Raw genomic sequence first — 14,384 nt, forward strand, 5'->3', positions numbered from 1 at the left:
ATGATAGATAAACTCCAGTGAAATACTCTGCAGGAGAGACGCAAGCTCGGTATGGGCTTTTGTTGAAGTTTCGAGAACATACCTTCACCGAGGAGTCAAGCAGTATATTGCTCCCTCCTACGTATATCTCATAAAGAGACCATGAGGATAAAATTAGAGAGATTAGAGCCCACACAGAGGCATACCGACAGTCCTCCTTTCCACGAACAATACGAGACTGGAATAGAAGGGAGAACCGATAGAGGTACTCAAGGTACCCTCCGCCACACACCGTCAGGTGGCTTGCGGAGTATGGATGTAAATGTAGATGTTAGTAAATGCTGCCCTTGGATCGAGACTCTTGTTAGCTTCATTTTCTGCTGGTGCTGTAATTTCTTCATAGACTCTTCTCCTGACAAATACAGTGTCATTTATTTCAGGTTCCTCATCCAGTGAACTGACAGCTATTTCATTTCGTGCAAGTCTAATGCTGCAGCTATAGTAAATGCTATGCAATTAATTTACTCTGAGTCCTAATTTTAAATAACTCTGTGGTTTGCAAATCGACACAACTACCAAACACAAAAGAAATGGCAAGTGAAAAAAAAAAACAATTCTAAGAACTGACCTGGGATCAAACCTGAGATACTCTGGACTGTATTCCAGAATGCAACTACTGAGCCAGCACTAGATAATTATTAACTGAATTACATATACTTGCTACTAGTTTTGTTCATCAACATGCATGCAGTTGTCATAGCAGTTTAACCACTTGTTTTGTAGATACACATTTAATCTGAATGGTGAAGTTCCTGCTACTTGAGCTTCGGAAACATTCTGTAAGAGGTGTTCAATCATTACTGACTGCTGTCGAACTATATGTACAAAACTTCTCACAGTAAAACTTTCGAATTCCTCTTTCTTATTACATCATTAAAGACTATAAAATGTTTTAAAATAATCAGATTAATTACAAATTGTCTCCAGTCTCCAAGAAGATCACTTATTATCTGCATTCACTACTTACAAAGCTAACAATTTCGTTTACCTAACCTTATCAGATAAAAAAAAAAGTGTGTGTGTGTGTGTGTGTGTGTGTGTGTGTGTGTGTGTGTGTGTGTGTGTGTGTGTTCACATATTTATGTAACATTTTTGTGTTAATAATAACTTCTTTATTATTTCCTTCTTTTGAACTCACATTTGTACGAAACAAAGGCATTGTTTTGTAAAGTCATTACATTGTGACTGATGATTCTTGATCTGTGTCATTTCACCAGTCAGTTATGGCCCCAGTTCATGATCATATAACCTGAGATTAGTAGTTATACAATGTAATTTCCAAGTTCATCTTGATATGAGGTAATTTTCTGCATTAATCTAAGGTCAACTGGTTTCACACAATTGGTCCCAAGAGCCTATGCTATGATCTGCACACTCACTCAACAATTAGTCTTCATAAGTCTAAAAAGAAAGATGATGAAACTTACCAAACAAAAGCGCTGGCAGGTCGATAGACACACAAACAAACACAAACATACACACAAAATTCTAGCTTTCGCAACCAATGGTTGCCTCGTCAGGAAAGAGGGAAGGAGAAGGAAAGACAAAAGGATATGGGTTTTAAGGGAGAGGGTAAGGAGTCATTCCAATCCCGGGAGCGGAAAGACTTACCTTAGGGGGAAAAAAGGACAGGTATACACTCGCACACACACACATATCCATCCACACATACACAGACACAAGCAGACATTTGTAAAGGCAAAGAGTTTGGTAAGTTTCATCATCTTTCTTTTTAGATATATTTTTCCCACGTGGAATGTTTCCCTCTATTATATTCATATCATTAATTTGAAGCCAACAATCATCTCTGCCCAAACTCTTTGCCTTTACAAATGTCTGCTTGTGTCTGTGTATGTGTGGATGGATATGTGTGTGTGTGCGAGTGTATACCTGTCCTTTTTTCCCCCTAAGGTAAGTCTTTCCGCTCCCGGGATTGGAATGACTCCTTACCCTCTCCCTTAAAACCCATATCCTTTTGTCTTTCCTTCTCCTTCCCTCTTTCCTGACGAGGCAACCATTGGTTGCGAAAGCTAGAATTTTGTGTGTATGTTTGTGTTTGTTTGTGTGTCTATCGACCTGCCAGCGCTTTTGTTTGGTAAGTTTCATCATCTTTCTTTTTAGATATATTTTTCCCACGTGGAATGTTTCCCTCTATTATATTAGTCTTCATAAGATGAACATGATACACATTTGGCCACTTTTGTTGGCTGATGGCCACACACAATGGGATTCATCTTCCACCTCTTTGCTGCCAAACTTTAATATCTTTAACCACCTTAAAACTTAAATAATTTAGTACATATTGGCTAAACTACTGTAGAGTTTAGCACAGAACTTTAACATGTATGGTTATTCACACATTTACTCCATCGTGTGTACTGACACAAGGAGGAAGTTTACATAAATATCAATAATGATGCTGCCAGAGCTCAGAGCAGACTGAGGTAAGCAGCACTGCAAAGCTATGAGTCCTCTTTATCTAACTTGGCCATTCTGACTATTTTCGAACCAATAGGGACACTGGAGAAAAATTGCATTACTTTTCGAACAAACCTTGTACAGTCAAACCTCCATATAAAGATTATCAATACACCGATAAACCCGGGTCCAGTGATAATTTTATATGGCACTGGCTGAGTTCCTATATGTACTATGTTAATGACCCCTCATTACAATGATGAAGTAAATTTAGCAACACCCCGTTATAATGAAGACAAAATTGAGGTATTTACTATTTCCTACTTCTAAGAAGCTCACTATAGCGGTAAGTATTGTTTATTTAGCTACTAGACTTTCAGCGCTTTACTATGGAAACTTCACTACATACTACAGTACTGTATTTACTCTAGCAGTAAAGAGAAAAGCGTACAGCTGCAGGCGAGCTGTGCTGAGCGGCAAACATCAAAGAGCTCCTTTGTTTGAACGAGTGTTTAGTTTGTCCATTTTTGAGCTTCAGTAGCAGAGAGAAGTGTTTTGTTGGGCTCACACATAGCTAATGTCCGTGATTTTTGCAATCTGAATATTTTTAGTTGATGTAAACACTTTGGACTTCACTAAGATTTGGACAATGGCTGGAACTCTGAAGCAAATAAGGAGGTTCTCAAAGACATAGATAACAGAATGAAACAAGTAGACATGGGGAGGAAGTACGGACTTGCACAATCAATGTTAGCTACATTACTTAAAAAATAAAAAACTGCAGAAAGTTTTGTAGATGGCAAATTTAACCCTCCAAGAAAAAGAATGAAGATGGCTGCGGCTGCTACTGCTGCTGATGTGGACAGTGCTACACTGCAATGGTTTAATGATATGCATGTGCAGAATTTACCAATTAATGGTCCGTTGATATGTTAAAAGGCCTTAGATTTCACAAAGTTGCTTGGTGATTCTAATTTTAAGGCAAGTAATGGATGGTTGCAAAGATTTAAGGAAAGTCGATCATTTTAAAGTAATTTCAGGAGAAGAAAAATCAGCATCTTATGGTGATGCAGAATTTTGTATGAAAAACACCATGTGTAAACTGTTAGAAAAAATACAGTCTTGAAAATTTGTACAACACAGACGAGAATGTGATTGTAAACTGATGGAAAAACGCAAGAATTTCCAAAAGTCAAGTCGTTGGTGAGAATATTGTGGTCGATGAAAAATGCAGGATAATATTCAAAGTGACCTGGAGATTTATTCAGCAGTTACTGGTATAATGATAGATGTTTCAGCAGTTGAATACTTGTCAGCAGGATTATGAAGTGTTCGTGATTGAAGCACAAACCAACAAATCTATCTTCAAAGTGTTAAAGGGTAATTCGCCTGTTGAAGATTCTGATGATGACAGTGATGTTATAAGTGTGACCCCCACTCTGATGGAGCTAATAGGTCAGTTGGAAACCATTCAGCAAGTAGCATCTTCAATTCCCAGTGTTTCAGCACAGCAAATGATTGCGTTAAAGGAGATAAAGACAATACTCATGAGAGAGCCTTTAAGAAAAAAGAAACAAAGGAAACTAAGTGAATTTTTCTGCACACGAACTTAAGATATTTTACAGGTACAATATTAATAAATTAAGTAAACAAAATGTGTTTCATTATTTGTCTTTCAATGTTATTTTTCATCAGAAAAGCGCTACAGTAATGTACTTCGCAGCCACGAAAACATGACTTCTTGCTCCAAGTCAAAATAAAAAAGCCTCATTAGAATTATAACTCTGGTACAACGATTTAATTTTCATGGTCCCATGAAATTCTTTATACTGAGGTTTGACTGTATATCAGAATTCTTTTGTGAAGTGTTACCTCACAGTGCTATTCCCTTCTACTTCTCTTCTTCAGGGTCATTTAAAGATTAACATTTTGACACATTTTGTTGATGAACATATAGTTGTTCACTGCAGTGACAACACTACAAGCCAGCTAAACGGTAAGGAACAACAAAAGAAAACACCAGTAAGCAATATCAAAAAATACCCTATTTGGATATCACTTTTTAAAACAAAGAAACAAATCATTTTATGCCCTTTTATTCTGTGTAACAGTTTACAACAGCACTCGTCACACACTGTCAAAGTAAGCTGTCGACCCACAGTGTAACACAGATTTACAGTAAAAAAAAAAAAAAAAAAAGAAACAGCACTCATCACACACTGTCAAAGTAAAAAAAAAAAGTTCATTTGTAAACAATGGTCAAAATAGTTGAGGAATTAGTTGGCAAAACGCACTTTATATAATCTCTTAATTCACTCTGCTATAAACAATCGTACGGGACGCTATAGGATAACAGGGTGTCTACATGGACAAGGAAAAATTATTCCCGGATTTCCCGGTTGAAAATACACTTTCTCCCGGGTCAAAACACACTTTTTCCATACTAAGTGACAGTATACTTTTTCTCGGCACTTATCAATCCTTTTATGGTTTATGGTTTTATACACCGGCGTAGAATTTCCCGGCACTTTAGAAAATGAAACTCAGGGGAAAAAAAACACTTTTGGAAAGATCTTTGATGTGCAGCAACATGTACACTGCATATCTCCGTGTTACGAAGGTATAAATTCAAATTCCACCAAACACCGCATGTTACTTTCCGAAGCATTAAAATCGAGATTGCGACGCGCTTTTGTAAGCCAGTCACAGTTCATGTCACCTGATCTCGCCAGCTGATGACAGCATTTGACACGTGAGGTAGTCAGCCAATAGCAAGATCACTCTTAAGTAGCGCGAACACACAAATAAGAAAAATTAATGACTTAAATTAATGTACAATGGTTGTTACAAGAAAAGCAAAGCTATCACATATAATATTGGTCTCTAAGATTAATAAGCTGCAAGAGAAGCTAAGCTTCCACATATATTGTTGATCTTTTCTGCACGTCATACATCACATAAATGTGCCAGTAAATTTTTTTAATAACGACGTAAATGTCTGATCTTCTGCGCTCGAAATTCTTCATATAGTCGTCCCCAAAGAGTTGATTTTTAAATGACAGTCAAACGCTCTGTGATTTAAAAAATTCGTCGTACACTTTCTCACATAGTTTATCTTACATAAAAGGAAATTTACTTTGAAAGTAACGCTTTTCAAAGCAATATTGGCAATATTTTTCCGTGACCTATTAGAAAGGTATGTTTCAGCAGGTGCCAGAGAGCGCCAGATAACAGGCGTCACTGCACTTGCGCAGCTACGATGACGCAGGAAGCCCGCATGTTCGTACGTGTGAAACATTAAAAGATCTTGCATTAAAACGAATCTAATGTAAAAAACCGTCACATCACGCTCATTGGAGGCAATTTGTTGTTAAGAAGCACTGCACAGTCTTCCTAAAGCCTTTGACACACTTTGCTGTTGGCAGACGCTTGTATGAGCACTGTGTTTTGTTGTTGTATATGGTGCATTTTCATTGCGACTTAACTTTTATTTTCGTTTTTTTTTTCTCTCGTTCATGTTTTGTGGCTGCAGTATTATTATGCAGAAGTGGGATACAGTAAATTGTTTTGTTAGAGTATTGGTTCTTACCAGTCAAAATCACAAAAATTAAACTGAAAACTAAAACAATGAAAAATTCCCGGAACTCAAAAAGATTCCCGGGTTTTTCCCGGTTTTCTCCCGGATGAAAAAATTCCCGGGTTTTTCTCGGATCTCCCGGTTGTCCCGGGTCGTAGACACCCTGGATAAACAATAATATACCAGAGCATATGAATGTAATACGCAGTAATTATTGTCTGTATGACTCAAGACATCAGTCACTCTTGCCTTATGGCATGCAGCCCACAAAATGGGTTCTACGTGGAAAACTCTGTCAGTCATAAAAATTTCAAACCTTCTTGTCATCTATCTGCCATTCAACTGTTTCACATAAAGATCCGTGTAACCACCAAAGTTGATATCTGTTCATCAGCCCACCATCACAGTATTGGGATGGTTCAACATGAACACTGCTGCAGACATTCCTGACGGATATCCTGTATTCTGATATTTCTTGCAAGGCTCAATGTAATCAAGGAGTTGCATCCTGCCATCTATTACAACAAGCTACGCACAAGAGGGAATCATTAATTTTGACTGTGCCAATGCACAATGTTACACTAATTTACTTCATATACTTCTTTTTGTTTAAAAGCAAGCAAACAGTCATAAAAATCACTCGTTGGGAAACTCGAACTGCCTTTTCTATGTCACATTACTGCAGCACTATATTTCTATTATTGAACACTAGCACTGGACACCTACAGCTTCTGAGGTTGCAAAATTTGTGTGTTGCCTCACTCATCAGCAATGTATTCAACCGATGTGTCAAAGTGATGTAAGTTGCCTTTTTCTCCGCTCGCAGGAATACTATGTGGTCGTACTTCAAGCTGCCCCAAAACACGATAATCTCTGACCAGGATGTATTAAAACATTGTAATGAATCCATTAACTGATCTTACCAGTGTACAGTAACTACTTCAGTTAGCAAAAAAGTTGTACAGGATTCTTTACTTCTAAACTGCACTGCCGTGTTGTTCGCTCCTCTTTGTATGTTTTTCAAAATTATCTCACCTTTATTAGTACAATCTTAACATATCCAGTAGGTACTTTAGTAGCGACGTAAGACTGTGAAAATATAGAAAAATCAATAACATGGGGACACTTCAGACACTGTTTAATTACCTTCTATAACAGAGTCCTCATGGAGTTACTCTTTTTGGATCACGAGGGAACAATGATGTTTTACGAATATTATCCAAACCCAAGTACAACATCACAACTCTTTCCAATCCAATTCCACCTCCTGCATGTGGTGGGCATCCATAACGGAAAGAATCAATGTAAGGTTTGATCTTTTCAATATCTGAAAGAATATTGGAAAAGAAAAATATTAGGATTTCACCTGAATCTGCAGCACTATAGAAAAAAAACCACTGAAATGGAGTCTTCATTTTGTGGTTTTTATTTCATATGACAATAAAGTTTAACTAAGTTTCATAATACAATTATCCTGAGTACAGGGATTTAGAGATGTTTTACAGAGATAACTTATAACAATCATGGCAGACTGCAAAGAAGCAAAAATAAACAGTAGCAAAATATGGCACTTGTTACACAAGAAGACATGATCAATGGAGGCAGAAACTTAACAACTGGTTTTGCTCTGAACATCAAACAAAGTGATGAATAAACTGAATAAGTTTGTCCAACAGGAAATAATTACAACTTACCAACGCCAAGTAGTTTTGCCCTTTCAGTCAAAAATTCTGGGTCATGAATTCTCTGTGCACCAGAGAGTATTTCTTCGCCTCTCATGAACATATCATAAGAGTTTGACTTTTTCTGCAAGGAAAAAAAATTCACGTATGAATAGATGACAGAAGAAAAGCAGTCACAAGGAACCTGAAGATTAATAATTATTTAAGTAACAACACAAACTGAAACATATAGAACAAAATTTTAGCATTTAAATTGAGGGAATTTTTCCATCAAATTTGTAAGGACGGATTTAAACAAATTCCCAGGAAACAGTATCAGAAAAGGTAAATCCTTTATTCTTGTTCAGAGAGCATAAGAGTTGTGCACACTCAACAAGTTTAAATACAGCTGCACAAAGACAGTGAAATATTTTAATCAAAATAAAAAATTATACAAATCATCAGAATTAAAATTACTCAGATATAAACTGTAGAACTTACATTGTCTTTTGGATCGGGCATAGTGTAGAAGGGCCTCACTGCAAGAGGATATTTATCCAGAATATAAAAATCAGTGTCATACTGCAAAATAAAAACTTATGTTAAATGCACTTATAGTGATTCAACAATATTTACACGTTTTTCAGAATGTTGTCTTTAAGAGTAATTAATATAAGATGTAGCATTTCTGGATAAGTAGAAAGATAAAATGCTCACTGATGCACAAACATTTTTAATCTGCATTTAAATTTTAATAACTGATGGACAGTAATGCATTAATATCACTGGAATAAGGTAATCAGCTGATCAAATCATCTTATACATGATGCCACTTACATTAAATGTAAACCAATGATGTATTGAAAATGTTGCTCTCTAAGTGATAACGTCAACAAAAAGTACAAATCTACTTTAAAAAATAAACGTGAAGCTTTCCTCTGCCTACTGAATAAGTTCACACAGCCAGTTACAAGAGAACTTACTGTTTACATGGAACTCAAACCACAATGCAGGTTATCTTCTTTCCCATCATATAAAAAATGTTACTGGAAGTGAAAGATACATTGTATTCCAGTAAAACCCTATGATGTAACGAGATTTGAATGTAGAACCCTTGGATTTCTAGTAAGGAGTAGTATAAAAGCAATGAGATGCTACTGAAAAAACTTTCTACATTTAATAAGGGGACACCTTCTGTTCAGAGAGATTAGCGGCCTTCCTTTTAAAAACAGTTCTTCTGCACGCTAGTTATGATAGGCAGTTTCAATCTATACGGCCATCTTCAGATCTATGCAATATTTACAATCTGTAAGTAATATATGATAAAATTAAAATATATATGAAGTTCACAATTATTCAATGCAATTCAACTATATTTTAATTTTCTATACTCTAATCTGGGTTAATTTAAACACCATACCCTTTTGCCTCCTGATATTTTGTGATAATTTCTTAGTGAAGTGCAGCAAATGATTAGTGCTGTCACCTAAAGGTGGGCTTCAGTCTAAAACCAAAAGTGGGGGGAAAAAAAGTTCAATGGCAAAGAAATTGCTTGTTGTTTCTGGCTTCAGTCACAATTTTTACCTTTAAAAGCGCTCTAAACTAACAATTTTTAAATGATACATTGAATTGTTACAAAAGTCTCTGTGCTAAAGCAAATCTCCATGCAACAGAAATGCGACTTTTCTCATTACTAAGAAACTATTTGCCATACGATAATAGTGTATGACTGTTTACCAAAATGCAATGCTAGGACAATTTTTGTCAAAACAGATCTACACAATGGCAGTACACAAACAGTATACTATAAACCCGTTCATGCACTCCGTGAGATAATGGTACAAGACTGAAACAAACGAAATGAGACTGGTGCTACAAATTTGTGTACTTTTCAATACATTCAACTGGTGATTGGCAACTTCAAAGTACAACCCATCTCATTCAACACAAGTCAAGAGAGTGAGTGAGTGTGTGTGTGTGTGTGTGTGTGTGTGTGTGTGTGTGTGTGTGTGTGTCATTCAACACAAGTCAAGAGAGTGAGTGAGTGAGTGAGTGAGTGAGAGTGTGTGTGTGTGTGTGTGTGTGTGTGTGTGTGAGGAGCGGTGGGGGGAGAGAAGTTAAAATACAGAAGCAGAGGTAACTACAGAGGAATATGATGGTTAGAATTATTTTGCGTGAGCTAACTGAATAAAACAGAACTGATAAAATAACACACATATGAGAACAGATAAAAATACTATTTCATTTAAGATGCAACAAATAATTTTCAATACATCTCACTTTTACAAAGGATGTGTATGCCTACAAATATGTTTTTGGAAATAACAGAATACAAACTTACTTTCGCCTTAACTAAGCGTCCCAGTAATTTCTCATTAGTAGTACTAAGATCATCCTCATCCCCCATTTCAACTCCTGCTTCACGTAACATCTTCACACCTTGACTAAATTCAAGTTTCAGAGGTGGATCAATAAACCGAAATGGTTCCACAGGAAACTGTTGTGCTACAGCAGCTATTTCATCAGCGTAACTGTGAGAGATTGCAAACAATTAAATTAATGGTATGTAATTTTAAACTTATAAAAATACAGAACTGGTACACACAGTTACAATTCCCTCTACACACAATTAGAGACAGCATTCAATTGAATGATACATGACTGATAAATAAAGTGTTTTGATTTAGGGTGCTACACATCTTGATTCTTTGTGTCTTAACCTCAGTAAATTAGAAAAAACACATGCACACACAAATATTATATATAGTTACTGACTGTCTTTTTTCATTTTTTGTCAACTGTTTAATTTCTGGTTGTAAGTTTCAAAAATATAAAGCATAATATTGCAACTCTTCAATTTTACACATGCGTCATACACGTGGTGCTTCATTGGTAAAACTTCTACACATAAGGATGGGCTCACATCACCAACAATGAGGTAAGCTTTCACAGTACAGAACTGTTTTCATTGTAGTCTTTAGTTCAAAGACTGGTTTGATGCAACCCTCCACACTGTGCAAGTCTCTTCATCTCTGCACAACTATTGCAACTTATATCTACTTGAAACAGCAAGCTGTAGTCAAGCACCTCCCCTCCCACATTTCTCTCCAATACCAAATAGATGAATACCTGATGCTTCATAACACGTACCATCAACATCTCCTTTGTTTCAGCAATGTTGTCAAACATTTCTTTTCTCCCAAATTGATTTGGTGCCACTTCATTAGTTATATGATCTACCGAGAAAATCTTAAATATTCTTCTGCAGCACCCTATTTCGAAATCTTCTAGTCTCTTCTTGCCAGAACTGTTTGTTGTCCTCTTTTCACTTTTGTTCAAGATTATGCTACAGACAAATACTTTCAGAAAAACTTAACAGTTTATATTAAATATCAACAAATTTCTCTTTATCAGGAATACTTTTCTTGATATTACTAGTCTGGAGTTTACATTATATCTATTTCAGCCACCATCAATTATTTTGCTGCCCAAATAGCAGAACTCATCTACTATTTAATGTCTCATTTCCTAACACAATTCCCTCAGGTTTGCCTGATTTAATTTGACTGCATTTCCTTCCCCTCTTTTACTTTTGTAGATATTTACCTTATAACCTCTTTTTATGACGCTATACATTTCTGCAGTGACACGGGCACATACTTTCAAACGGCCGCCCATGCAGCAGCACTATATCGTCCACAGAGGGCACCTCAGACTTACGCGCATGCGCGCGGGTGTGTGTGTGTGTGTGTGTGTGTGTGTGTGTGTGTGTGTGTGTGTGTGTGTGTGTGTGTGTGTGAGAAAGAAAGAGAGAGAGAGAGAGAGAGAGAGAGAGAGAGAGAGAGAGAGAGATCAGAGCCCACCATAGGCCCCAGTCTATTTAAGGCTAGCCGAACTACGATCAGCCTCAGTTCTCTCTGTGTATTGCTCCAGCTATCTGTGTACGTATTGGTTCCTGCTGAATGGTCACAATTGCTAACGGTGTTACAGAGGACAGTTCGTCGAACGGCAAGAATCATTCGCCATGGTGTTACATCACCTATCACAGACAAACTCAGATACTTCAATCATTGGCTTCTGTTTTGTCTAGCCAGCACGCTCCTCAGTCTGCATTGCCTGCTGTTTTGCCCTCCGCAGCCCCCAAGGTTTATCCGCCTCCCTTTTCTATGCACGATGAGTCCGTTGAGTAATGGAATGTATACGAGAAATAACTGCGACAACACTTTCAAGATTTTGGGATTACTGACACTATTCCATGCTGTGCCTTGCTCATTTCATGGATATCACCAAGAATGTATGAATGCCTATATCAATTCACCCCTTTGCAGGATCTCGCTTTTTTAACATTTGATCAAACTTGTGAACTTCTTCCAAAATACTACAATAAGCACACCCATATTAACGCATCCCGGTTTGAGTTCTACAGCTGAAGGAAGCAACGACATCAATCCCATCGAGCATGGGCCGCTGAATTCCATGGGTTAAGTTGTCACTGTCATTTTCTGTCAGATGTGCATAAACAGCTGTATGCTGATCAGGTGGTGAGAAATGCTACAATTCATTTAGCTCTGGGTCGTGAGGCGCGAGAGTGTGCCCTCCACTGTGAAAATCCATGCCTTTCTGAGTTTTTAGCTACTGTACAGCTGTCTGAGGTTTTGCGAGCTATGGATAACCAAACTGAGTCATGGTGTGAGGTATCAGCAATCCACCCCTCTCTTCCACACCAAGCTTCAGAGAGTTCACAGGTGGAAGATATGGTTCAGTCTACACACGATCACAGTGTCAAGGCGGTCAGCCTTGCTCCCAGTAGCAGCCGCACCAACAATGAAAACAGGCCAGTAAACAGCATACAAGTGGATATAGGAACTGCGATAACCTTGTTAAACTCGCAAATTTATATGGACCCCGACTCCCCTCCGCTTCTCCCTGTGGCACAAAAGTTAGTACAAGGGCTGTTCAAAAAGTAAGTCGACTTTTCAAATTGCACGAGCAATGTAAATTCGATTATCGATGTTTTTTTTATGTTGGTACACATGTCCCGAACATTCGATCACAGTTTCAAGTGTACAGCAAACTTCATTTGTTTTTGACAGATGCAAAGGTTAACGTGTTTTAATGTGCTCGGCGATTTTTGATTACTATAAAAAAAATGGAGCAAAGAATTTGCATCAAATTTTGTGTGAAAAATGAAATCTGTGCTGTAGAACACTTGAAATGTTGTCTGCTCTAAGTTAAAAAAAATTTTAAAAGTGGTACAAGCTCTTCGAAGATGGCCAGGAAGGTGCTAACGATGAACCTCGCTCTGGACACCCCAGCACATCAACAACAGATGATAACGTCAAAGCTGTGAAGAAAATTGTTTTGGGAAATCATTGAATTACCATAAGAGACGTTGCTGAGGATGTTGGCATATCGATTGCCTCGTTTCATGCAATTTTTTCGGATGTTTGGGCACGAGATGTGTCAGCGAAGTTTGATCCAAAACTTCTCAACTTTGATTAGAAGAGCCGTCACATGAGCATCCTCGCTGAGGAGCTCTCGAATGACATCAATGTTCCTGATGTGCTCAAAAGGGTCATAACTGGTGACAAAACATGAAATTACGGTTATGACATCGAAACCAAAGCCCAGTTGTCCCAATGGAAACATCTCAGATAGCCAAGACCGAAAAAAGCACGCCAAGATCGATCAAACATCAAAGTTTTGCTCAATGTTGTTTTTCAATTACTGTGGTGTACTGCACCATGAATTTTTGCCTCAAGGTTGTACAGACAATAAAAGGAGTATTACATTGACATTATGTGCCATTTGCAGAAGCAATACGCGAAAAACATCTGGAGTTGTGGAAAAACAATTCATGGCTTTTGCATCACATCGTTGCTTGTGAGAGATTTTTTGGACAAAAACAACACAACAATCATGCCTCAGCCACCATATTCACTGGATTTGGCCCCCTGCAACTTTTTCCTGTTCCCAAAACTATATAGACCTATGAAAGGATGAAGATTTTCAACAACTGAGGAAATAAAAAACTGCATTGCTGGAAGTACTCGAGGCTGTATCAAAAAGTGCTTACGAGAAGTGCTTCGAGGATTGGAAGCAGTGTTGGCACAAGTGTATTGTCTTTGAAAGGGATAACATGAATATTGTTGATGAATAAATAAATACTTTTTCATAAAAATATATAGTCACCTTACTTTTTGAATACACCTTGTATATTACAATAAAAAGAGTATTCCTAGTCTCTGGCAGTTTTCTGCCTTATTGACCAACAAGTCAGTAGCCTGGTCACTTACATTTCTTATTGTAGATAATAGGCATACAGAGAATCCTTTTGGATTAGATGCTTTTAAGTTGTTTGGTTTTACCATTTCAGATGAAATGAATTTAATGTCTGAACAAGTGCTGTACACCCAGTTCGATGCACTATGTTTTGAGTTTTCCTCTTCGTTCTCTCCTGGATTGGGGTGTGCTAACAATTTTCAAGCGCACATTACCATGAAGCCTTCTGCTCGGCCTCGTTTTCTTTGGGCCCGTCTGATTCCAGTGGCACTAAGAGAACGAGTCAAATATGAATCAGATCGCCTCTCACAATCTGCCGTTGTTCATCCTGTTGCACCAAATGATGATCTACCCCTTTAGTTATAGTAAAGAAACCGTTGGGACGGTTTCACCGCTGTGGCGATTTT

At 37.5% G+C, this 14,384-nt stretch overlaps 1 protein-coding gene across 1 annotated transcript in view; it reads right to left on the reverse strand.

The window, feature by feature from the left end:
- The window catches only part of LOC124722877 (aspartate--tRNA ligase, cytoplasmic), a 96,875-nt gene that overhangs the window by 16,568 nt on the left and 65,923 nt on the right, over positions 1 to 14,384 (reverse strand). The window contains exons 9-12 of the mRNA XM_047248013.1: positions 10,037 to 10,226; positions 8,197 to 8,277; positions 7,729 to 7,840; positions 7,181 to 7,361 (exon numbers count right to left, since the gene is read on the reverse strand). Coding sequence (XP_047103969.1) covers positions 7,198 to 7,361; positions 7,729 to 7,840; positions 8,197 to 8,277; positions 10,037 to 10,226 — 547 coding nt within the window. The 3' untranslated portion in view covers positions 7,181 to 7,197. The remainder of the gene's footprint in view (positions 1 to 7,180; positions 7,362 to 7,728; positions 7,841 to 8,196; positions 8,278 to 10,036; positions 10,227 to 14,384) is intronic.

This window comes from Schistocerca piceifrons, chromosome X (assembly GCF_021461385.2).
Source record: "Schistocerca piceifrons isolate TAMUIC-IGC-003096 chromosome X, iqSchPice1.1, whole genome shotgun sequence".
NCBI lineage: Eukaryota > Metazoa > Arthropoda > Insecta > Orthoptera > Acrididae > Schistocerca > Schistocerca piceifrons.